At 44.8% G+C, this 27,040-nt stretch overlaps 1 protein-coding gene across 4 annotated transcripts in view; it reads right to left on the reverse strand.

Annotated features, from left to right (window-relative positions):
• LOC117400404 (E3 ubiquitin-protein ligase HECW1-like) overlaps window positions 1-27,040 on the reverse strand; it is a 201,712-nt gene that overhangs the window by 109,663 nt on the left and 65,009 nt on the right. For all 4 annotated transcript variants that reach the window (XM_034000313.3, XM_034000309.3, XM_034000312.3 and 1 more), the window contains one exon: window positions 22,301-22,395. In XM_034000313.3, coding sequence (XP_033856204.3) covers window positions 22,301-22,395 — 95 coding nt within the window. The remainder of the gene's footprint in view (window positions 1-22,300; window positions 22,396-27,040) is intronic.

A 27,040-nucleotide genomic window follows, 5' to 3' on the forward strand; every position in this document is an offset into this window, starting at 1 on the left:
CCCATTTATCAACCCCCCCCCCCCCCCCAATATTTTTTGGCCTTTTGTTTTCGTTTTTTTGATTTCAAAGCGAATAAACCTGCATTGTTTTGTGCTGATGTGACATTCATCTCCTCTGCTGACACTCGTTCTGTTAAACACTGACTCCTTACATGAGATTGAAGCAGTTCTGTCCTGTAAAACACAGAACAGACACAGGGTGGAGGTTGGCAAATCAAACAATGTGAATATTGCGCTATAATTGGCTCACAATGAGATGCTTCCCATCTATTTCGTCGTTTCTGTTTAGTGTGGTGCTGAATCTAGAAAAAAATCAATCCTTTAAATAAAAAGGTAAACATGGGCCGAAAATGCAAATCTATACATGAATACCAACAAGAAAACCAGTGCTTAGAAATTTTCAAGAAAAGTAAAGACGGGGGTGAAGACGATGCATTGCAATGCAAGTACTGCAGCATTGAGGTCAGTGCTCGGCCTGACAGAATACAGGAGCATGTCGACACAAGAAGCTTAAAGAAGAAAGTGAGCTTCGGGATAAACAGTCCATAGCATGATCTTTTACCAGGGCTTTAATGAAAGAGAGAGAGGCCTATTGGTGACTTTGTGCGACAATACTGCCCAGCAGCAGACAACCTCACTCATAAATACCTGAAAGAAAATGACGATGCTTTAATATCTATACTGATGGAACAAACTGATGGAAATGTGGTGTATAGTCTGATTTTTGACGAGTCTCCTGATGCATTGGACCGTCCAATTCTTGGCCTTTTGTTTTCGTTTTTTGATTTCAAAGCGAATAAACCCACATTGTTTTGTGCTGCTGTGACATTCATCCCCTCGGACACTCGTTCTATCAACGCAGCAAGTGAAATGTTTGAGAGGTACTAAATAACTTGGGAAAATGTGGCCACAACTAACACAGACTCTGCTTCTTACATGGCTAAATTTGAACGGGAGATTAAACTCAATTAGAAACCGGAGCTGCTACGCATTACCTGTCCTGCTCATCTGATTTGCGTTGCGCCGTCAGCAGCTACTGCTGCAGAAGAAATGAAAGATGTGAAATCTTTCATTGCTGGATTCGGGTCTGTTTTCAAGCATGCAAACAAGTTGAAGGCTTTATTTCACACAGTGCGAAACAAGTGCAAAGCCGACTGCCGCTTACCTACCCCTGTTGTGACACATCGGTGGATGAGCTTGTCATTCACTGCTTGTCATGTAAATAATGCGTGGACTGTGCTCATACATCTCCTAGATCATCCTGAGTTTGTTGGTTCTAAAGAAGAAACACAGATGAGACTGGCTTACAATCAAATTGACCGCCAGGTTCTGCACACCAAGGTGATGTTCATTGCTGAAAACTTGGAATCTATGTCTGACACAAAGAAAACACTGGAGTTTTTTCGGACTACTGCCAACACATTTGCCAATACAGACGTTTACAGGACCCTGATAACCAAAATCTCAGCTAAATTGAGCACAAAAGCTGCAGGAGAAACATACGGCGAGAAAACGCAGCTGTTTCTAGAAATCCTTCAGACCCCGGAACACGAGAAAACCAAAAAAGCATTCAAAACCTTCAACACAACACTCCGCGAGAAATGGGAGACGACTGTGGCCCGTAATCTGAACCCTGAAGTGTTTGGTGCAGAAGATTCTTTTTGGAATGTCTTCCAGGCCGGGACGCTAGGGCAGGGATGACTGCAGGAGAAAGCTGCTGGATTGCTGTGGTGTGCTGGTGGTCCTTCCCATTGTAAATCCGACAGGGAAGAGGCAACGGCAGTCAGGTTGGGGGAGGAGGTGTGGGGGGAGAAGAGGAGAGAGATGAGAGTGTACTGCGGTCAGGCTGGGACTGGGGAGTTGGGACCCAGAGCTCGTCTACCATGGCGGCACTGTCTCCGGGGCCAACCTGAAACAAATTAGGGAAAAAGAGGGGCAGGGGAATAAAACAGGAGAAGAGCCCTGATAGGACATGGTGTAGTACTACCTTGCATCCGCGAGGTGACAGCAGTACTCTATACATGACTCCTCCAAGGCGATTCAGCACTTTGCAGGACCCACACAAGCTCACCTGCAGCAAAATGCCGCCCTCGTTCCCGCACATCATAGTTTCTTTTCTGCTTCAGGCAGGTGGCCTGGAGATGGTCCCTGGCAAAATGATGGGCTGTAACCAGTAAACACCAACTTGCCAAAGAAGAACATCATTGGCAACCCCACAGTCCTTCAGCCGGATCTGATCTGCCGAGAAAGACTTGAACTGAATCCGGACACTGCATGGAAAATGTGGAGACCTACTCTACAAATGGAAAGTTAAAGAGAGTCCGGATTGTGATTGCAGCACAACACCTTAGACCGTGCAGCACATTTTCAACATCTGCCCAATCAGATCTTTCAAGGACAATTTAGAGTCTCTACATGCTGCTACCCCTGATGCACTCGATTGGGTTTCAAATCTGGATGTTGATCTGTAATAAGTTGCAGTTCAAAATGCTATCTTGTAGGTGGTGTGCATATTCTTGTCCTGGGGAAGATTACCGGGGGATTATCAGGGGGGTGCCAAAACAGCAGCCTGGCAGGTGTCTGGAGAACTCTGCCCATCATGAGGAGGGCAGAGGTACAGCTGGTTGACTTTTGTGTCGCTATGCGGTACGCCAGGAGAATATGGCGCAGTTTGAGGTCCCAGTCCTTTTGGTCTTGGTTGCAGGACATGGTTATCTGTGCAGAGAGTGTGCGGTTGAACCACTCCACCAAGCCATTGCTCTGAGGATTAAGTGGGCCGGTGCGGGTCTTCCTGATCCCTAGTCGGTGGCAGACGTCAGTGAGGAGGCGGCTCTCAAAATTCCGGCCTTGGTCAGTGCAGCTGAGTGCAGCTCCTGTGGTATTCTAAACCAGGCGAAAAATCCTTCTATTGTGCTTGCCTCCTGGTTTGGAAGCGCGTACGCCTGCAGCCACTTTGTAAAGTAATCCATGGCCACCAGCACGAAGTGGTTGCCATGGGCAGATACAGGGAAGGGGCCCAGGATGTCCGACACACTCCATGGGGGCGCCAGCTGACATGGTTAGCAGGGGAGTGTGTGACTAACCTGGGGGTCCTTTGCGGGCAGTACAGATATCACAGCGACGGCAGTGGTCCTCAACATCACGACAGCAACGGCCCCAATAACTAAGCTGGAGCCACTGCAGCTTCTTAGCCACACTGAAGTACCCTGTCCCATGGCTGTTATGGACCGCAGCTAGCACGGTGTTCTGAAGCGTGGTGGGGACCACCAGCTGCCAGCAATCTTCCCCTTAAGTAGACTCCCTCCAGCAATGCTATAATACTAACCCGTCCCATTGCGCCCATACCCTTTTGAAGTAATAATAGAAAGATCTGAATTGTGCTCCCAGTTCAGGCACTCAACTGCAGCTATCCATCGCAGCACTGTTTGTAGGTCGTGGTCCCTTTCCTGGTGGGCTTTCCACTCTGTAGCTGAAATAGTCGAGATGGCCGTGCATCTGAGATGGGCTGCTGCAGGCTCTGCTTCCCCAATTTCCACCTCTTGCTGCTTGTTCCCTTTTCTCGCAGTAGTGGCAACCATCCACTAAGCAGGGCCGGTGGGAGAGAGCATCCACATTGGTATGGCAGTTGCCAGGGCAATGCTGAAGTGGAATTCTTGAAACTGCTCCAGCCAGCATGCAAGTTGCCCTTCTGGTTCTTTGAAGTTCACTAACCACTGGAAGGAAGCGTGGTCCGTGCAGAGTGTAAAGCAGCAGAAGCCCAGGGACTGTCAGATGGTTCGATGATATCCGCGATCTGCATCTCACCCAGAATGCGTTGGCTGCTTCTTAGTCTGGCCAGTGGGAGTTGGCGGGGCCGCTGTTTGATGGAGTGTGCATCTCCAGTATCGATGGAGTGTTGAATGGTAAGCCTGGAGTGCTGCTCTGGGCTAAACCTCTCACAGCTGTTGAGCCATACTGTTTCCACTTCTGACTGGGGCTTGGTGGGGGGTGGCAGTGTGTTGACAGGTGGTGAACCGGTGGCTGGTGCAGCGGGCAGGGACACACTCGCTGTAGGAAGTCCAGGCCAAGTATGCAGGGCTCTTGCACGGCGGCGAACCAGGTTTCATGGTATTTAGTCACTCCCCAGTATTCAATCTGTTGCCATCCTTTCCCTTCCATAGGCGCTAGCTCTCCGGTTACTGTTTTAAGATGGATGTAGGTGGGATGGACTCGCTTCCTCCAGTGAGACGTAGCTTGAGTCAGTACATCAGGTTGGATGATGGTGATGGAAGAACCGGTGTCGATCAGCGCTTTGCAAAGGACCCCTTCTATGTGGGTGACAGCGCAGAGGAAGGCTTCTCCTGTCAGCCAATAATATCAGAATCCAAGTTATTTATTTTTTTTGCAATGGTGTGATGTGACAAAGAGAGAGTGAACTCTTGTTTTAGATCTCCCTTCCGACCGGTGAGGACGCTGGGGAGGAGGAGCAGACAGAGCCGCGGTGCGCAACGTCACAGACCCGGTCGGGAAGCGCGGTGGCAATCGCGCATTGGCTGACGGCGGTTGCCCTCGCTGACCAATGGGGACGAGACGGGGCGTACAAAAGGGGGCGTGGCCCAGGGTTCTGTTCCTTCTGGCAAGGTACAGTGTGTGTGAGAGAGAGAGAGAGAGAGAGGCGAGCGAGAGCGCATTTTTACTGCAGTGTATACGAGCAGGGGAATAAATAAACGGAATCAGGAGAGTTCTTATTGTGTTTGAATATACCTGCTAACCCCTTCACCCTTTGTCTGTCCATAGAGCACTGACGGGACGCTCCGGGAATACTTTGGAGGAGCGCGGACCCGGAAGTGCCGGACTGTGTGCCGTACTTCATCTCGGGGGGAGTGAGGAAGGACGGACTGTGTTTTTGTTTGATTGTCCTTGCGTTTTGGTTTCATTTTCATTTGGGACTGCAACCCCTTTCTTTCCCTTTGTTTGTCGGGTTACACATTGTTGTGTATCCCGGCGCTGTTATTATTATTATTATTATTATTATTATTATTATTATTATTATTATTATTATTGTTGTTTGACCGGGTTACACATTGCTGTGTATCCCGGCGTTATTATTGTTGGATTTTTCCCGTGTTGTGGATTAAAACCCGGAGTTTACCAACAAACCTGGACTGGTCTAGCGATCTTTTACACCACACCCTCAGCCAACCTGTCACACGTGGCGTCAGAAGCGGGATGGATCCAGCCAGTTTTGCGGCGGTGTTGGAGGCTTTGGACAGCCGAAGGGAGGTTGAGGAACGGAGGAGGGAGGAGCGATACACAGCCCTTATCGAGAGGGTCGGGATGGGGATGACGTCAGCAGCAACAACGGGCCCCGTGATGGTTGCCCCGAAGGCCCGGGCCCAGAAAATGACGGTGGAGGATGACCCCGAAGCCTACCTTGTGGCATTCGAGCGGCTGGCCACCACCGCAGCCTGGCCCCGGGAGTACTGGGCGAGCCAACTGGGCCCTTGCTTGATTGGGGAGGCGCAAGCCGCATATCGGGCTATGACTGATGAAGACGCGGCCCAGTACGACTTGGTGAAGCAGGCTATCCTCCGCCGTCTGAACATCACGGGGGAGACCCACCGGGTCAGATTCAGGGAGTTCCGGCGGCCACCAAACACACGACCCAGAGTGGTGGCCCAACGGCTATGCGACCACATGGCGCAATGGCTAAACCCCAGCCAGAAAACTGGGGTTCAGATGGGGGAAGCCATTGTCATGGAACAGTTTTGCCATGTGGTCGGAGGCGAAACGCAGGCCTGGATACGCCGGCACAACCCCACCACCCTGGACCAGGCCGTAGCACTGGCCGAGAACTTCGAGGACTCCCTCATGTCCGCCCAGACCACCTTGCTGAACTACCCCTCCTCCTCCGTTACTAAGGGACCACCACCAAACCCCCCCGGACCAAGACCTGCCAGACCACCGGCCCCATTGGGCCATCCAAGCTCCTTACCATGGAGGCAGAGGTTGGCTCCCAGCTGGGGTAGAATGGTTTCCCCCGCCCCGCTGTCATACCAGCAGCGGGACAAGTATGTACCGCCCTTGCCCTCTGCCCCACCAGTCTGTTTTAGGTGCCAGCAGCCGGGACACATCGCCAGATACTGCCCGGCCGCCATGGAGTGCGACGTGGCTGCGTGTCATCTGGCATCAGAGACAGGTAAGGAATGGGGAAATGGTCGGGAGGGCCCGTGTGTTGTTGATGTTGTGCTGGGGAAGGTGAAAACCCACGCGTTAGTGGACACCGGGTGTGAGCAGACTTTGATTCGGACAGCTCTCCTTGGCGGTATGTCGTGGCAGCCACGAGGTCAGGTGGCGATCTCCTGTATCCATGGAGATACGGCGACATACCCCACCCTAAAAGTATATCTGTCGGTAGGACCGATAAAGCGCCACCTAGTAGTGGGGGTGGCCGAAAAGTTGCCACACCCAATCATTCTGGGCCGAGACTGGCCGCGATACAAGGATTTAGTAAAAATATCGGCAGCCTCGACCACACGTGTAGGCACGGCAGACCCCCGGGAAAAGGAAGTAATTGGCACCATGTTCCCTTTCCATGCAGAACTGTTTTCTCCACTTTTTCGTCCTAGGAAAACGCACAAGGAGAGACGGAGGGAAAAGTGGGAGGGCGCATCGATCCGACACGGTTGGGGCCTGGCGGGGGAAGGTTGTGATGGTCCCAAACGCCAATCGAAGGGGGTGGGCACCCAGTGTGACCGGACGGGCGAGGTTACTGGACCCTTGAGGGTAGAGACTGCTCCAGCCCCTGTCAATATCCCGGACGTGTGGGCCTCAAGCGCGGACCTAGTGTGGGAGCAGAACAACGATCCCACACTGGTGCACGCTTGGGAACAGGTTCGGTCTATTGAGGGTAAGGATGTTGACGGCATCGGGACGCTGGTATATCCCCATTTTGTGGTGGAGGGGCACTTACTGTATAGGGTAAACCCAGCCCCGGGCACAGGACAGCCTGTCAAACAGTTGATGGTTCCCCCGTCTTGTCGACCAGAGGTCATGAGGCTGGCGCATGACGTCCCCTTTGCAGGACACCTTGGTGTTGACAAGACGAGGGACCGGATACTGGCTCGATTTTATTGGGCCGGACTCTACACCGAAGTGGCGAAATATGTAGCTACCTGCCCGGAATGCCAGAGAGTAGCACCGGGTCGAGTGCGCCCCGCCCCTTTGGTCCCACTGCCTATTGTCTCCACTCCGTTCGAACGCGTTGCAATGGACATAGTTGGGCCAGTGCTGCCTTCTGATTCCGGGTACACGCACATATTAGTGATGGTGGATTATGCGACGCGGTACCCGGAAGCAGTTCCTTTGCGGTCCACTAGTGCCACTGCAATTGCGAAAGAATTAAGTCAGATTATGGCTAGAGTAGGGATCCCAAAAGAAATATTAACTGATCACGGAACAAACTTTTTGTCCAAAACGCTACAGCAGGTGTATAAAATTCTAAAAATACGTCCCATCAGGACGTCCGTTTATCATCCCCAAACGGATGGTCTGGTGGAACGTTTTAACCAAACATTGAAGCACATGTTGAGACGGTTTGTGAGTCAGGAGCAAAAACATTGGGCTACTCTTCTTCCTTACCTACTCTTCGCAGTGAGAGAGGTGCCTCAGAGCTCAACGGGATTTTCCCCCTTTGAGCTGTTATATGGCCGGCAGCCACGGGGCATCCTCGATCTGTTGAGAGAAGGGTGGGAAGAACATAAAAGCTCCTCTAAAAATGTAGTGCAGCATGTGCTCCTACTGCGGGATCGCCTTGATTTAATCGGTCGGTTGGCTCAAGACAACCTTAGATCGGCTCAACATCGGCAACAGCAGCATTACAATACTAATGCACGAATTCGAACTTTTCGGCCAGGAGATAAGGTAATGCTGCTTCTTCCGTCGTTGGAGTCAAAGCTGTGTGCTAAATGGCAGGGGCCATATGAAGTGATACGGGCAGTAGGATTAGTGAATTACGAAATTAGACAGCCTGATCGCCAAAATAAAATGGAAATTTACCATGTCAACTTATTAAAGCCCTGGAAGGCAAGGGAGGTCTTATTCATAGCCCCAGGCGAGATGGAGGATGACTTAGGACCCTGCATAGAGGCCCCTAGCCCCAGCCAGATTTCAATGGGGGAACAGTTACTTCCGGATCAGCAGGTGGAATTGCGTAAGTTGATTGGGAAATTTGGGGATGTGTTTTCTGACGTGCCCGGCAGAACTAACCTTACTGAATATGCTGTTATTACTCCGCCAGGGGTCACTGTTCGGGAGAGGCCCTACCGGATCCCAGAAAGCCGGCGGAGTGGCGTCCAGAACGAGGTGAGGGCGATGCTTGAACTTGGGGTCATTGAGCCTTCCAGAAGCGAGTGGTGCAGTCCCATTGTTATAGTGGCTAAGAAGGACGGCACTAATCGCTTCTGTGTGGACTTTCGAAAGGTCAATGCTATCGCCAAGTTCGATGCCTACCCCATGCCTCGGATCGACGAACTCCTCGACCGACTGGGAACGGCCAGGTTTATCTCAACTCTGGACCTGACGAAGGGATATTGGCAGATCCCTTTGACCCGCGATTCATGTGAAAAAACGGCATTTTCAACTCCGGATGGGCTGTTCCATTTTAAAACCATGCCGTTTGGGCTACATGGTGCGCCCGCCGCCTTTCAGAGACTGATGGACGAGGTGTTACATCCCCATCGTGAGTATGCAGCAGCGTATATTGACGATGTGGTTATATATAGCTCCACCTGGAGAGAGCATGTAATTCGACTTACAGCCGTCCTTCAGTCTCTAAGGGCGGCCCGGCTGACAGCCAACCTAAGGAAATGTGCGTTTGCTAAATTAGAGACCCAGTACCTAGGATTTATCATGGGAAATGGACGGGTGAAACCCGTGGCCACCAAAGTCCAGGCTTTGGTGGACGCGGCGGTCCCCAAAACCAAGTCCCAGGTGAGGTCACTATTGGGATTGGCTGGTTATTACCGCCGCTTTATCCCCGGGTATGCCACCGTGGTCAATCCCCTGGTAGACCTCACTAAAAAGTGTGCACCAAATTTAGTTAAGTGGTCAGCAGAGTGTCAGGGAGCATTTGAGACCATTAAACAAAAACTGTGCCAGGCTCCTGCGCTAATATCACCAGATTTTAGCAAGAGATTCTTCCTCCATACCGACGCGTCAGAGGTTGGTTTGGGGGCGGTCTTGTCTCAGCGAGTTAACGGGGTGGAGCACCCGATTCTTTACATTAGTAAGAAAATGCTTCCTCGGGAGCGCAATTACTCGGTGGTAGAGAAAGAGTGCCTAGCCATTAAATGGGCCACCCACTCCCTCAGATATTACTTGCTGGGACATTCATTTGATCTGGTCACGGACCACGCCCCACTCAGATGGTTAAGCACTATGAAGGATAGCAATGCCCGAATAACTCGGTGGTATTTGGCATTGCAGCCTTATATGTATCATATGGTACATCGTGCAGGGAAAGATCACCAAAATGCAGATTATTTTTCCCGGGAGGGGGGAGTAATGGGAATGGTAGATTTGGCCGAGTGTTCCTTCGGCTCCACTCTGAGCGGTGGGATATGTGACAAAGAGAGAGTGAACTCTTGTTTTAGATCTCCCTTCCGACCGGTGAGGACGCTGGGGAGGAGGAGCAGACAGAGCCGCGGTGCGCAACGTCACAGACCCGGTCGGGAAGCGCGGTGGCAATCGCGCATTGGCTGACGGCGGTTGCCCTCGCTGACCAATGGGGACGAGACGGGGCGTACAAAAGGGGGCGTGGCCCAGGGTTCTGTTCCTTCTGGCAAGGTACAGTGTGTGTGAGAGAGAGAGAGAGAGAGAGGCGAGCGAGAGCGCATTTTTACTGCAGTGTATACGAGCAGGGGAATAAATAAACGGAATCAGGAGAGTTCTTATTGTGTTTGAATATACCTGCTAACCCCTTCACCCTTTGTCTGTCCATAGAGCACTGACGGGACGCTCCGGGAATACTTTGGAGGAGCGCGGACCCGGAAGTGCCGGACTGTGTGCCGTACTTCATCTCGGGGGGAGTGAGGAAGGACGGACTGTGTTTTTGTTTGATTGTCCTTGCGTTTTGGTTTCATTTTCATTTGGGACTGCAACCCCTTTCTTTCCCTTTGTTTGTCGGGTTACACATTGTTGTGTATCCCGGCGCTGTTATTATTATTATTATTATTATTATTATTATTATTATTATTATTATTATTATTATTATTGTTGTTTGACCGGGTTACACATTGCTGTGTATCCCGGCGTTATTATTGTTGGATTTTTCCCGTGTTGTGGATTAAAACCCGGAGTTTACCAACAAACCTGGACTGGTCTAGCGATCTTTTACACCACACCCTCAGCCAACCTGTCACATGTGACCACAGCACATTTAAATGCTAAAGGTACTCTTCCTGAGCTCAAGGACTCAATAATTTTGGTCACCACATTATAAGAAATGGAAAAATAATAAAAGAAGTAGGAACAGTGGTAGGTTTCATTTTAGCAACCATTTCAGCCTGGCTTGATGGAGTTACTTTTACAAAGTCAGTCACAGGGGTCCCTGTAAACTCAGATATAACAGTTGATAAAACAGTACTTGTAGTGAGAGATAAAAGCTGATGTCTAATAGTGTACATTTTTTCTTGAAAAAAATAAAATAAATTATTATGCTGATCTATACAACCAGTGAGGGCTTGCAATTTGGCTGTAACATTCAATTTATTGTCATAAAAACATGCCTAGAATTACCACAGCCATCCTTAATAAAATTAGAAAAAAAGGATGATATGGCTGTGAGTGACGCCTGATAGATGGCGCTGCTGAAATCATGGACGGCTCGTCAGTACAGGCAAGTGAGGCATGGCCTGCTGAGTGTCGTCTATCTGACTATCTATGAAGACATTTTGCATATTCTTTATATATGTATTATTAATTTAAAATATACTGAAAATATATTTTAGGACAGTTAAGCATGTATATAAGTAAGTTAACATAGGTCCACGAGACGCGCCTGCAGTTGATTTAAATGTCACAAATTCAGCGAATGAACTTACTCTCTCCAGTTTTGAAAACGCAGAGGCAGGAAGCTGGAAGATTGTCCAGTACTGAGGCACAGAGCTCACAGCGCCTCATAAAACTGCCTAGTTACCACGGCAACTTAACACTCCCAGTATAGTCCCTCAATGAGGGCGTTGCCGTGGTAACCTGTGAGACACCAGTGGAAAGTTGTAGTGCAGCAGTGTCGTTGAAGTTTATGCTTTATTTTTTTTTTTTTAAGCAGTGGTTTGTTTTGAAAGTGATGTTATGCGACTACGCTTCATGTAATACGTTACATAGCACGAAACTAGAACAAGAACAAAGCTGAGGTTCCCGCGTTGACCTGGGAATTGAAACCAAATTAATGTCCTTACCCATTATGATTTTCATCGGCTGCTGAATATAAGTAGCAGTGAATTGCTACGTTCCCACGTGGGGAACAGACGCAATCACTAAATTGTATACTTTATTTATCAATGTGTGTGTAAGCTACTATTCTCTCCTACCAACTACTAAATGGATGAGTTTGGGCAGCAGAAATTGCTATGCATAATGCTTTTTTGGCTGATATACTTGTCAACAGAGACAAAATAAAATACAACTTTTTTGTTCAATTATTTCAACCAGTACATCAATTTCCTCTTGACTGAAATGAAGTTACATTTTTTGTTAGATAATAAAGATTGAAATTAAAATAATATCTACAATTCCAAATGTTGCATTAATTCATCATGAATTTACAAATTGTTATAATGCTCATTTCAGAACAATGTATTTACAAGAATACTGATATATGATGACATTAGTGAAACGAATCAACAGTTTGCTAATGCTTTGATAACAGTTATTATAATGTTTTCATTATTTTGTGTACACATTTAGAAATTGAGAGAATTTCTCTGGGTTATGTGTGCTGAGTGTACAAGAGTTGTGTATTATCTACACGGGTACACCACTTTATTGTTAAGAGTATTTTTCCTGAACACCAGAGTGCAAATTGCTTTCCACTGTTTGTTTTGAGTGGTAGTTTAGAGAAGGAGACATCCCACCCGGTTGTGATATGAACATGCAAGGTGGTTTTCCAGCTGAATTCTGAACAGGTGTTCTGTGTCAATTTGCTGACAGCAGCACTCTGCACTGCACTTAACTGTTCACACTACAGGCACAATGTTGAAATCTTTGTACAGTTTATCTGTTAATTGCCATTTTAATAATTCTATTTCATGTGCACTTTTCCAGACAGTGTTCCATGTGTTGACCACCAGTCTGTACTTTGGTTGATGCTCAGCTGTAATTTTCCAGACTTTGTAACAATCCCCCACCCATCCCACTCTTTTACAGCACTGAGAAGAACACTGTCATCATGCCTGTGCATGGAAACCATTCATTTTCTAGTTTCAAACCAAAATTAGGCACCTTTATGTTCTGCAGACTTGAGAATTGCATTTTGTTTTTTAAAAGCTTTTTTTTTGTTTTCTTTTATATTCAATGTGATTGGCGTTGCACTTTATAATTCATTATGGTGGGAAAAATATATAATTCTCCTGATTGTGGCGCTGCATTTGTGCCATATAAAAATGTGAGAAACATCAGTGTGTCTGTCTTTCTGCAGTTATTATCTGGCCTATGTTGTTTTTATACAGTTCCCTTTCAATTCGAAGATGACCACCAAAAACATTACGTATGGGATATGCCCGCCTATTGCTAGGTATTCACTGAGATCTCTATATCAGAACTGCCGATAGGCCCCTTTCTGGATGACATCCTCGGTCCCGTCTACCAAGGGGTTAAAACCGTCATTCCATGGAAGCCATTTCTCTTTGTTGAACTGAGCGTTTTGTGTTGAACTGAGCGTTTTGTGTTGAACTGAGCGTTTTGTGAAAAATAGCTTTTCTGAGTCGACTGCAGTTCCCCTGCATTCGTGCTGAAAGCTGGCTTGCCGCTTTCCTGGAATCAGTGGCTCCAGAATTGAACATGGTATGTGGTTCAAACAGTGTCTGGTGCATATGGTACAACCGGTGCATGCGGTGCTCCGTTCACGCAGCACTTGCTGCGCCCACGGTGCGCAGTGCGCACGGTGTTAGCGCCTCGGTGTGGGTTACACACACGGTACACTTGACGCTCGCTGCACTCGGTACACACTTCGTGCACGCGGTGCTTATTGCACTAAACGCTCACGGTGTTTGGTGGTAACGCGGCACTTGGTGCACGCAATACCCCAGCATAATGATGGGCAAGGCCAGGTTCCATGCTTGCACGTCCTGCAGGGCTAATATCCCCCAGGAAGACAGGCATACCCTGTGTGTGCAATGCTTGAGCATCCAAAACACCATTCTGGCCGGGTGCGGCAGAAGCGTCTGGAAAGGGCCACAGAGAAGAATTCTGTGTCCCCTGTGGCTAAACCGTTGGCAGCCCTTGAAGCCCCAGAGCCCCTCCTCCTCAGACTGTCCCCTCGCCCCTCACAAGGCATTCCCTGCACGCAGGCTCTGGTGGCGACCCCTCGTAGCCACTACCAATCTCTGCAAGCGAGACAGGTTAAGCGCTCTAGACAAACCAGGGACATAATGAACCTCAAGGCTCAGTTGGCCCAGGTCCTGGAGCTCCTGTCAAGACAGCAGGTACCTGCGGCTCCGGACGCAGCCCTGGCTCTGCCGTCATCGGAAGTACCATACCCTCCCTCCCCCAGGGGAGATCAGGGTGAATGGGAAGAGTTGGCCCAGCTGTCAGAGGAGGACTCGCTTTCTCTAGCAGACCCCTGGGGTGAGACCTCCTTCCCCACTGAGATGGAAGTAGGAGGGGAGCCTGAGCTCTCGGCTGAGGCGGAACCTAGCTCCGAGGTGGCGTTGGAAACTAATGTGCCACCATTAAACAAGCTTGACGCCAGCACTGACGACAGCGTCTGAACCACGCCGGTCCATGTTCCGGACATAGGCTGTGGCTTCTCGCCCGCAGCCTTTCCCAGCCTTCCCGGGCTTCATGGAGGTGGTACGCTCCTCCTGGGATCGTCCGGCCTCGGCGCCAAGTGTGCTGAAGCAAGCCTCACAGCTTGCCTCTTTGGAAGGCGCAGAGAAACTAGGCCTGGCAGGATTTCCCCCAGTAGACTCCATCATTGGTCAAGGCTCTGCCGGTGGGGGGATTGCCCAAAGACCCTGTGTAACCGAACCCACAATGCAGGGTTATGGAGACACACCTGAGAAGGGCATATGCAGCGGAGGCACATGTAACCCACCTGGCGGTTATACTGACGGCCTACATGGACGGCAGACTGCGAGAGGCCTCACTCCCGGAGCCGGTGGCTACTGAATTGCGCCTCCTCTCAGGCACGCTGCTCCAGATCTAAGGTCTTCAAGGGCAAGCCCTGGGCCGGAGCCTGGCAAGTCTTATAGTGGCTCGCAGACAACTGTGGCTGTCGCAAGTGAGAGTCCCCGACGCGGATAATGCTGCGCTGCTAGATGCTCCGATATCACTGGGGCATACTTTTGGGCCAGCTGTGGACCACCGAGAACGTGAGGCGTCTCGGGCAAGTGGCCGCACTACTCCCTCCCCACGCTCCAGCGCGGGGCAGGTCGAGCCGTTGGCAATCTCCCCAGGGAAGCACTATTACCAGGATGGTTCCAGATCCCACGGCTCCGCCAGGTGACTTGAGGCATCGCCTACAGGCCACAGTGGCAGCAGGCAACCGGGCCATCCTGCAATGAGCATTCTAGGAGGCAGTTCCAGGGCCGCCGCCTTAGGCAGCCGCCTCAAACTGCCCCGCCCCAACCTCAGCAGCCCCAGCAGGGGCCCTGAAGGCTTGTGGTCTCAGACCCACCCTATTTCTGCACACCAGCTGCATTACTGGCACGCTTGCACCTCGGACACCTGGGTGCTCGCCACCAGCTTGGGTCAACAAATACTTTCATGACAGACCCTCTCCAGGTCTCGGCACTTCAGAAGGAAGTGGCCGCCTTGCTATGCAAGTGAGCGATCCATCTCGTAGACCCCACCTCCCACAGAGAGAGGTTCTACTCGAGGTATTTTCTGGTGCCCAAGAAGGATGGCGGCCTCCTCAATGGGTTCTTGAAAGAAAGGAGTTTCCAGATGCTGACTCACAGTCACGTTCTGCAGTCAGTCCAGCAGGGTGACTGGTTCACCACCGTGAACTTACGGAACACATATTTTCACGGTACAGGAAGTACCTCCACTTTGCCTTTCTGGGAAACGTGTTTTCCGTGCTGCCGTTCGGCCTCTCATTAGCTCCTCGTACATTTTCAAAGTGAGTAGACGCTATCCTGACCCCCTTGCGGTTGCACGGGATCAGAGTAATGAACTACCTCGACGACTGGTTGATCTGTTCCCAGTCATGAGAGGGAGCCGTGGCCCACACGGTGGTTGTGACAGAGCATCAGGTGAAGCTGGGCCTCACCATCAACGATGCAAAGAGTTGGCTTACACCGGTGCAGTGCACAACGTAATTGGGGCTCCAGCTGGACTCCAGGATGATGCGTGCATACCTGTTGGACGACAGAAGTAGCAGCTATTCCAAGTCGCTTCTCCCTGTTTCAACAGGGATCGGAGGTTACTTTGGTGTTGTGCCAGAAACTGTTGGGTCTGATGGCCGCAGCCGTATCAGCCATCGAGCTGGGTTTTATCCGCATGAGCCCGCTGCAAGCGTGGCTCAGTGTGTTTCGATTACATCCGAAGCGCGACAGACACCATTGACTGACAGTTTCTCACACGTGCTCGGCAGCCCTGCACTGGTGGAGGACGACCTCTCACCTGTGCGAAGGTGTGCGGATGGGTATCTCCAGGTGCGCATTTCTTGGCTACCCGGTTTCTTAAAGGTGCTCGGCCGTTCTCCCCGAATGGAGCCTTAATATTGCACTGGAGACTCTCATGAAGGCCCATTTTGAGCCCATATACTCCACAGTTGAAGTATCTGTCTATGAAGACAACCTTCCTCTTGGCTATCACCTCCGCTAAGTGGGTCAGTGGGCTGCAGGCACTGTCGGTGCCTTGTCATTCCGACAAGCTCTTTTTCTGTCATTGGATATGGACCCTAGGACAGCCCCCCTCGAAGCAGCGACTGTCGCATTGGATTGCGGACACTGTCTCGACTGCGTATGATGGTAATGTTTTGGTGGTTGTCTTCGAATTGAAAGGGAACGTTAGATTACTTACCATAACCCTGGTTCCCTGAAACAGAAGACACCACCAACCGTGAGGTTGCATCAGTCGCCCTCACAGGTTCGATGCAAAAAGAGAAATGGCTTCCGTGGAATGACGGTTTTAACTCCTCGGTAGGTGGGACCGAGGATGTCATCCAGGAAGGGGCCTATCAGCAGCTCTGATATAGAGAGCTCAGTGAATACCTACCAATAGGCAGGCATATCCCATACATAATGTTTTGGTGGTCGCCTTCTCTTTCAGGGAACCAGGGTTATGGTACGGTTAATCCCCAATACAGCGCTGTAAACATGGTTTATATTTTCTGCACTCTTAAGATAGTTCATATGGTCCGTTAGCCCCACTGAGACTCACTCATATGTGTTCGTGGGTTGCTTTGAGTTCCCTATGAGATATTTGGATACAAACAAGCTCAGTATAAAGCTAATTTGATATGAATCATATGCAAAGTTTGAAATAGGTGACACTGTACACGCCATCATAGGAACCTGTCAAAAACCTGTTAATTGAAAGATGAGATTTCCTAACTTATTTTATTTTCAATGTACATATTTTTTCAGTACCAATCAATAATAATGAGTAACATCTGTGACTTGAATTGGCTTTTTTCTTTGCTGATCATAGCTGGGGATTTTTTTTTTTTTTTTTTTTTACTTGGGTCAAGTTATGCAATTATAAAAAGGGCGATTAAATAGCATTCCTTTCTGATTGTACATTACATCTTTATTTCTTTATTATTATATATTTTTTTTAATTCCATGTGAGCAGAGCATGCCTATTTTGTCTGGAGCAGGGGAGTAGAGTGGGAATCGCAAGCAGTGGAGCGGAATGGAAGAAAGAGCGGAGCGGAGGGTATTTTTTCACCATTCTGCTCCGCTCACATTCTCTGCCTGTAACACTGCATTAGGACTGGCCATCGGTTTAGTTTGCTTCTGATAAATCATTGAATACACTGCATAGAGCTGCATGGTTTCTTTAAAATATCTTCAACGAAAAAGACACCAGCTGCATCAAAGTTCGGACAAGAAGGGGACATTGCACGAATAGAATCTTTAAAAGGTGGACATAAAAAACTCAACATTCTACAATTTAGCATGTACTGTTTTTCAGGTAAGGATTTAAATATTTAGGAACATTTGTTGTGTAATAACTCGAGAAAATTATCAATTTTGCTGTGACATCGCAATTTTTTCTGCTTTAATGCTTAAATCACAAAATATCTTGAGATACCTCATTTTACTAGACCATGAAATGCAGCGAAATAAGTCATTTATTACCATTAAATAAATACAGCCCTACTTACCATAAACACCATAGCTGGGTTACAAGAGGAGTTCAAGTATTAGTGGACAATGTGTTTTTTTTTTTTTTTTAAAAGAGAAACATTTACAACAGATTGAGTAAAACAGATTCAGATTAATTTAGGGTAATGTGAACTGATCAGTGGGACCTCTCTGGTGCTTAAAACACACAGATTAATGAGTTGGATTCAAGCCCAGGATATTTTTACTTTTGTGCCTCATCCAATACCGGGACCAAGCTAAATTATCTTCTTTTAATACATTTTGTTCTTATAAGATAATTGTGCTTATCATGGTACTGAGGTTGTCTCTATAAATGACAAGGAGCATCTTAGCGAGCTTAATCCGTATAAATATTGGAAAATAATGAATCAAATAAAAAGACATTCAATATGCATTCCAATAAAGAATTCAGCTCCCCCACACAATCACCTTTGCAGTACCAATCCAGTACAATGTTTAATGTACTAACACTTTTTAATGGTACAATCAGCAGCCATTGAAGTTAGCATGAAATAGACCAATACAATTAATGATAAACCTATAAAATTGCAGCTGGTAAAAAAAACAAACAAACCATGAAGCGAATAATAATTGACATTAAGTTCTGGAAATTCCTATGTACTGCATTTTTTTTTTTTTTTATGTAAACCCTCATTTTGATTTAATTTTCAGGAGAACACAAAATACTGAGAGAAGAAAATAGAAAAACAAAACTGTATTTGCTACACATTTAATCAAATAATTACTTAAAGGTGAATTTGAGTTGATAGATTTATTGGCCACCCAACTCATCATCTTTCCTATCATTTACCTTCCCTATTATTTATCTTGATATACTAGCCAGTTATCACATTAAGGGTGGAAACCTGACATGCAAAGGGTTTCACAATGTGTCAATGAAGAACACAGGTCAACTCACTGTGTAGAGCTGCACAGGCTTTTTAGTGTTCGTCCAGCGAACGGGTTTGTCTTAATCTTAAAAGCTCAATACCATTCGCAAACAGGCTCCTTTACAGCTCAATGGTAGTCTATGGGGATTTAAGCTTCACAGACAAAACAGACAAGAAACACCTGCACCACACTTTCCACTGCTGCGTTTTACACTATGTGAGGTTGGATCCTTTAATTAATTGATCTCAGCGCCTAGGACTAAATAATGATTACTTCTCACTGTATACAATTTACAACATACAACTAACCAATATCACTTGCCGTCATAATCACAAACTGATTACATTGCTCGGGCAAACAGGTGAATTCAAGTTATTTAAGCCTACTTAAATAAAAAATCTATTGAATAACACACCAAGTCTCTCATTTCTTTACACTGCCAGAAAGCAAAGCTGCAAACGTGCCTATAAAAAGTTAGGAAGACCAATTCTTTTCCCGTATTTTAGAGAAATAAGACATAAGTTTGCTATCCAAGAAAACAAAATTAAACACGTTAATGTGACTTACAAGATGTCTATATGCACAATACATACTTTTTTATTTTTCACATTTTTATATATTTTCTTTCATTGTTTTTTGTTGGCTTTTTATTTATTTTCATTTTTTCCCCGTTTTTATTGGTTCCATGGGCCATGTTCAGTGAAATCAATATTGCTCCCACTCTCAGAACAAGCTAGCTAGGGTGACAAACTTTACTGAATGTAAAACATTCTGGGTGCAGAAAAAAATAATTTGCAGTTTATAGATCTTCAGCTTTTAATTTGAGATACAAGGCCCATCCAATAGTTTTTGGGCTTGTTTATGGCTGTTTGAATTCCAAGCGAACGCGTTCACTGCAGCTCTAATTTTGTACACTCCTCAAAATTAAAGTAAAGGAAACCCTGCAATTAAAAATAAACACTGAAAATGAAGAACCTCCCTTATATTAAATAAACAGCATTCACATCTGTATTTGTATAAATGGACACTCATTACAAAGTGACACATGGAAAAGAAAACAGCTGTGTTTCATTACTATCCGTCTTTCTGGTGTTCTATTTTAAAGTTCTATTTCAAATGCAGATGTGTAGGTCTTACTAATGTCTATCATCTCCTAGAAATTAACATGATGGAAAAAACATCCACCCTGTTTGCTTGCCCAAATAGATTTGTTCACAGAGCTTAAAAAAGCACGCCACTGTTTGGCAGCAGAGCATTTCCACAGATACAGGATGCTATGAAAAAGCAATAATTGGTTTTGCTTTGTGTGCCAGAGTGGATTTTGTGGATGTGCCCTGTTTTGTTCTTGTTTGCTCATCACATCAAAAGATAAGATCCAGTTCTACACATGTAGTATTTTCCAGTCTTTGTGACGTTGTTCTTCTCCCTGCTTGCCACAATAGTAGCATCACGACAGCATTGAACAGTATTCAAAGAGAATGTCATCGACTGGGTACATAACATTACATACATTTTGTAATTCAAAATATATATTTTATGATCACTAAGAGACCTATTTTAACAGAATAAAACTAAAGGAAACCAATCGGAACAATTATTTACCTGGTCTAAGCTACAAATCTCTTGCCAGTTTAATACCATTAAATTGTTTGTCATTGCACTTGTTGCTAAATAAGGCCCCAAAAGATACACAATACAAGTATGCATGTGTTTGTGACCCTAGATAAAGAAATATTTGGTCCTTATACTGTACATTGTCTTCTGTTGTCCCATCTGATGTCACAATAATGCCATTATACTTGTTGAATGGCATCATATTTAAATAAAAGATTAAGCAGGTTTACTGAGCTTCCTGTTTTCTCTCAACACCTGATAACCCTGTAGTTACAGCAATCCATTGTGATCAATGTCACTTCTTTCTGCTCTACTACAGCGTCATCTATTGACTGTAATTTACTATGCCGCTGTATCTATGATAATAAATTGTGCAACTGTACAACCCAACCCTCAACCCATATGCAAAGGTGGATTACATTTCATCAATCCATTCATGCCAACACTATTGTTTGCCTGTAAAGCTCCTCAAATGAGATTCATTTTAATTTATTGAATTTATTGTTTGAGTTTGTATGTATAAACTCATCTACTACATCCTTAAAATAAGCACTAGGTTTCCTGAAATTATACCTCAAGTGACCTCTTAAGAATTTAATTAATAGGTCCACAGATGGCTGACCCTTTCATTGCTGCTAATCTGGCTCAATCTGTGAAGCTTTAATCTGCCCAGTCATGTTGCTAGGCAGTAAGAAATGTTTAAACACAGCATACAACTCTGAAATGAAACATTACTCATTTGGCCTCAGTTTCAAGGCTTGGGTTAAAGGACATGATTCACATCCACCTTTAGTGGACAAGGGTGTTCAATTATACCACATTTAAATCTTTATCTCACAAAACAGAGTTTAGCAACCCCTTAAATTCACAGTAAGACTAATGTGCTTAGAGTTGGATTATTAAAAATAGAACAAGGATGGCAAAATCACTGTGAGGATCAGGGTTTGTAATGTATCTTCAGTGGGTGGTGGTGTCGCAGTGGAACGACACAGATTATTTCCTTCTGGATCATTCCCAACCAGTCTGGCTATGTGTTTTAACCACAAACTACAACGTTCATTAAAGATCATGACAGGTTTGCCAATTAGAATTTATTTCCATCCTGTCAAATTAGCAATGTATGCAAATGTACTATTGAACTGATATGTAGTATTGTGTATTTAACATAAATTGAACCAAGATATACACAGAACTTCACTTACTTCCTTTAAATTTGAAAGGGTAAAGATTGGCTTTTCAATTGAATTGTGTGCAGCTCTGTGGCAATGTGCCTTGCCCCTGTGTGCATTTGTGTGTTATATGTTGTATGTTGCGTGTGTAAATGTTGGTGTATAGTCATTGGTACACGGGATATAAACGGGTCTGTGTTTCACGTGTATTTAAAAATGTAGATTTGTATTTAGGCACGAGGATGGCACAAATCACTTCATGTGCTGGTTAAAATGTAATGTGTGGTCACGGGAGTACACTATATTAATTCACGTGCAGTTGTACCGAGACTCCAATTGATTGATTAGCAATCGAGTCTCAGTACAGCTGCATAAAAGCAGCACGTTTTCACTCACTCGGGGTTGTGTGTTCGGTGAGTGGAGAACGGGATTGGAGACGGAGGTAATTGTGAAAAATAGAAGCTCACCGTGTTTGTCTGTGTAGTCCGTTTTGTTTGTCTGTTTATTTTGGCTACCAGTGCCGTGCCCTGTGTTTTTTGTATGTTACAACCTTTTTATTTTGCTGTTCTGTTTATTTATTAAATGCTGAGCGAGACCATTCGCTCAGCTCCACCAAACTCCACCTCTCTCTTGTTGTTTTATTTCCTGGCTCTGGTCTGACGCCACCCACTCCGGCCGTCTTTGTGACAAGCTCTTATGTACAGTAGTCACAAAAAAGCTACAATACACTGGCACGAATGTATGGCCCATCAAAAGAGATATCCAACTATTTATGTTTCTTATTAAACTGTATCTTTGTATCAGCACCTCTTGTATATTAGGACAGGTCGACCCCAAAAAAGTAGTGAAAACATTTTGTGTGACCAAATTACGAAATCACCAATGACCAAACTAGGATTTAATATAGTATTGTGTTGGAATAAAACTAGATAAAACTGTATACTTTAAAATAAAATTGTACGCTAGCACTTAAGAGTTATCTAAGATTGTGTTTTATCTAGTCCTTACTTTCTAGTCTTAGTTCCTTTAGTTAACATCTTCCCTGTATTTCTACCAGAACACAATAAGCGTTAAGAAAATCAAGTAACTCACAGCAGCAGAGGGGTTTTTCACAGTCACACTGGGAGTTGTGGCCCGTAGAGCTCCACTCACTCCGTGATAATACTTAAAGCTGATTTTCGTTTCAGCTAAAAAAAAAAAAGAAGAAAAAAAAGAAAAAAATTAAGGTCAAGTTAGAATTTCAGGAGTGAATTACAACAGTTATGACCCACTGTCCTCAATCTCAACATTGCTTAATTACATTTCTGGTCAAAGAATTGGCTGGTTACTAAAATAGTGCATACTATTAATCTTAAATGTCAGAAAAGCACATGCTTGTAGTTTTTCATTTAAGGTGATCATGCTGTGGAACCAGTTCAATTAAGGGTAACCATTTTAAAGTAAAGAGATGACAATAACATGAAGGTACTGTAACCCCTGGTAAATATATATATTCATGAAAAATGCAGGACTATACACAGGACAGTTTGCTATAAAACACAATATAAATAAATTCTACTAAAGCCCCTTTCACACTGGCGCTTCTACCCAAGCCCCAACATGGGTTTTGGCTACCCAGGTCACAAAATGCATGATGGACGTTTGTAAGCGTACAAGGTAACAAACAGCCAAGATTGATAAGCTTGAAAACCCTGAACAGATGAAAGCGTGGCCATGTGAACATTGCTGCTTCCGAGGCAACGCGTACACTCATTGTGTACTTACTTCTGGTCACCCAGGTCGACCCGATTTCTTCAAAAAGCAGTCTGAAATAGTGTAGGCGATCCGTCATGCCAGTGTGAAAGGGGCTTTAGACTATGCTATTATCTGCTAGGTTTAATCATGGTGGATTTCACTTTTCTTTTTATTTATTTTTTAATTTGGAAATCGTCAATTATTTTACCCCCGATTTTCTCCTAATTTAGAATGCCCAATTATTCAACCCGGCTCACCGCTGCAACCCCCGCACTCGGGAAGAGACGAAGACGCGCACTCGTGTCCTCCGAAACTTTACAGAACAACAGCGTCGGAGGACCAGCAGTTCTGAATTGCACACAGGTAGACCTGCAACCGACCGGCCAGCCATAGGGGTCACTGGTGCTCGGTGAACCAAGGACTCCCCAGCCAACCTAAACTCTCCCCGCCCAGGCAGCGCTTGGCCAATTGTGCGCTGCCCCCTAGGAATTTCTGGCCACGGTTGGTAGTGCCATACCTTGGAATCGAACTGGTGATCTCCAAGCTATAGGGCGCATCCTGCACTCCGGGCAGAGTGCATTTACTGGATGCACCACTTGGGAGCCCCTTCACTTTCCTTTTAACAGTAACAATAATTCCCTTTAAATAATTGAGCATTTACAAAAAAAATAAGCAATACACAATTGAATTTGAGCCACAGTAATTATTTTCTGAACATCCCTAATGCACTTATTTGTATTCTCCCATCAAAGACTTATTTGTTTTTCAGCATTTGTAACATCTTGGCCTTTGGTTCCATACTTTTGAAACACTCTTTAGACTGTATTTTAAGAACACCTCAAACCACTTTGACAGTACATATGGAAGTAGTGGCAATGAAAATTGTCATCCATAAATTTGACCTCCTTTTAAAAACATGTTACGTTTTTTTTTGCTCATTTGATATGTTCTTTAAAGACATTACTCTATAGACTACTGCTGCCTATGAACACACTTGAAAACTAGACACTGAATGTAAATGGAAGATGCTTTTAGAGCAAATGGAAGATGCTTTTAGAGCAAGCTTTAAATTAATAGACTTTTTTGGAGTGAAATGAATCACAGGTACTGATATTATTTTATTGGCATTGGCTGCTATTTGTGGAGCAGCTGCTAGTGTTCACCTGTAAACATTGTTTCTGAGTTAGGACATTGTCTCAATTATACAGACATACAGTACTGTATGATTCATGCTGTGTTTTCAGTAGGCTGCCTTTTTAGTTCACGTCACAAAAGAAGAACCATGCATTAGTTAGAAGCACATGAAAAGCCCTAGCAGACTTTTTTTCTCATAGATAATTTTAAATCTAAATCGGATATGATGTTGTCCACAGCGGACTGTTAACCAGGATTTTTTAGGTAACTCATTACATGGTTTCTAATTTTAATTAGTTTTGTTTAGCTAAGTGATAACCTGTACCAAAACCACCAGTCAAAACCACAGTATTGGAGGATTTAGTACTAACTGCCACATTTACAGTGCCATATTGAAATAATGCCATAATAAAAAAAAGTCTAGAAATAAGTTATTAGCAGGGGTCGGCACAATGTCGAGTGTGACGGACATTTAAAAAAAAACACATTGGTCACGGACAAACAAAACGGAAGTTCTATATAATTGCATGCGTGTGCGTGTTAGACGTATTCACTGCCACGGACACTGATAACTCTTGCCACGGACATGCGTGTCCGTGTATGGACAAGTTGCCAACCCCTGGTTATTAGCTTTAACAGTGATATTTTGCATCTTTAAAACCATTTCAAGATTTTCAATGGGAAGCTTTCAATTAATAGTAGCAAATGTGCATGTGTGGCATATATCACTATCACAACACCAACTAACCCATTTAGAGATTTATTTCTCCTCCCCACATTTCATAAAATATTGGTCAGTTCACATAAGACCAGACAAAGTAGGCCAGTATATTTTTCCATGTTAAAACTATAAAACCATACAGATCTGCTGTCTTGGAAGCGAAAAGACACAGTCCAGTATGGACTACAGAGAGCTATTTTTATAGAATGAAAAAAATAAATAAAAGACTTTGATGTATACTGTATTTGTTATGGGGGTTATTCATCTCTTCTTGAAAGGGAAGCACGTCATCTCTGAAATATACCTGCAATTATCATCCTCACAGCAGTTACAAAATTATATTAAACACATTTAAAATACTCATTATGAAATGAAACACAGAGAAAAAAAGCATTTATTTATGTGTCAAGAATATGTAAATTTGATTTGAGACTGAGGAAACAATATTTGAAGTAGGGGAATCTTGACAGAAATAAGCTCTGTGGTAACAGTTTGTAACAAACCAAAGGACCACAATGGAGAGAATATACTTGTATCTAGGTCTGTCTAGTTCCCCTGAAGCATTTATCATTGATGTTCCCTCTAGAGTCATATTATTCCCATGTACTGCAGTGATGGGTTGGATTTCGTAACCGAAGATGCCAGAAATTTCATTAAAAATAACTATTTTTCTTCTTAATAATACATCATGGAAATACAGTGCTGACACAAATTATAGAAATAACAAATGATTTAAAGAAAGACTGGCCATTTATTGCCTTTTTTTCCTCACTTAGACCACTTCCTAGCATCTCTGAATAGTAATCATTTTTAGATAAAGAAATATGCAAAAGATTTTAATGAGTAGAATGGTAAACCAAAATGTTCTTCTTTTTCTTGGAAAGCAGTACAACTGGGGATGGGGGAGTTTATTGTCTGATAACCCCACTCTTAGACTATTTGCTCACTAAATATCTTGCTATCCATGAATAGATAATTGTATCTTCTTTAAAAAAAGATTTTAATAGGGCAGTCTGTCTCCTGAGTGCAATGTTAACCTAAATACCATCCATTTACTATTGCTACTGAATGACGGGGTGGAGCATTTAACCTGAATGATGACTGCCAATACTGATACACTATTATTACTCCTTAGCCAGACATGTTTGAGAGCAAAATGATGTAAATACGTATGTCATGTCCATATTTGGGGTACCACTGCACTTTGATTCATGGGATACCAGGATACTGAGTGAGCAAGTCGTCTGAGTGAGGATCTCAGGCAACCCGTTGTACTGTTTTCCTCGAAAAAAGGAGAACATTTGTGGTAGCATTCTACTTGTGAGATGGCTTACTCATTAAAATCTCTTGCACGTTTTTAAGGAGATGTTAATCTATTTTAGGATACCAAGATATTTAGTAATTAAGGGGTCTGAGTGCAGAAAAACGGGCATTTGTTGTATCCATAATTTGTGTCTACTCTATGCTGGTTTAGCACCCTACCTGACACATCTTGAAATGTGTTGTGGCACAATGAAATACTATGTAGGTAACATGAGGCAGACACTTTGTGTAGCTGCAGCAAAGCTACGTTTTTTAAATGGAGAACTTCGGTACCTTGATTTAAGTATCTTCTTTTCTTTACATTGTTCTTTGAAAACATAGAAGTCTGAAAATACCAAAGGGGCTGCTAAACTATTTTTTTACAGAACATCGGACAATTTGTAAAACATATGACATCATGTTACTAAACAATTGCAGTTTAAGAAAAATCTAAAACACAGAATGGTTTATATTATTATAAATGCTTCCCTCCACTACAAAAAACAGCACTTTTCTTTAAAATGGTAGAACAAGTGCCCCAAAGATGCTGTCACTATTCATGTATACACAAGGACTGGTTGTCTGAACGTGATTCACATAATCACACCAATTAATGCTGCACAGCTGTGATTTCTTACTGAATAGAAAGCTAAGAGGCTCCCGACATCCTTAGGGCAAGCCACAGCACTGTTTCTTAAAACAGAATTCAATTGCACACAATTGTTGCTCCATTAACTCAATACTAGGCAACATCTAGTTACAGAAATGTATTAAGAAATAGCATATTTCAGCTGTATTAGAGCCTCTCTATAGTTTAATGAATGTAAATCATATCTAAGCCGGTTTACAAAGAGGGACTACTAGAAATGGGAGTTTTTGTGAACAAACAATGTATTACTAATGCATTTTCCAATCATGTCAATGTCCTCAAATGTACAGCC

Source organism: Acipenser ruthenus, chromosome 4 (genome assembly GCF_902713425.1).
Source record: "Acipenser ruthenus chromosome 4, fAciRut3.2 maternal haplotype, whole genome shotgun sequence".
In the NCBI taxonomy this organism is placed as follows: Eukaryota; Metazoa; Chordata; class Actinopteri; order Acipenseriformes; family Acipenseridae; genus Acipenser; species Acipenser ruthenus.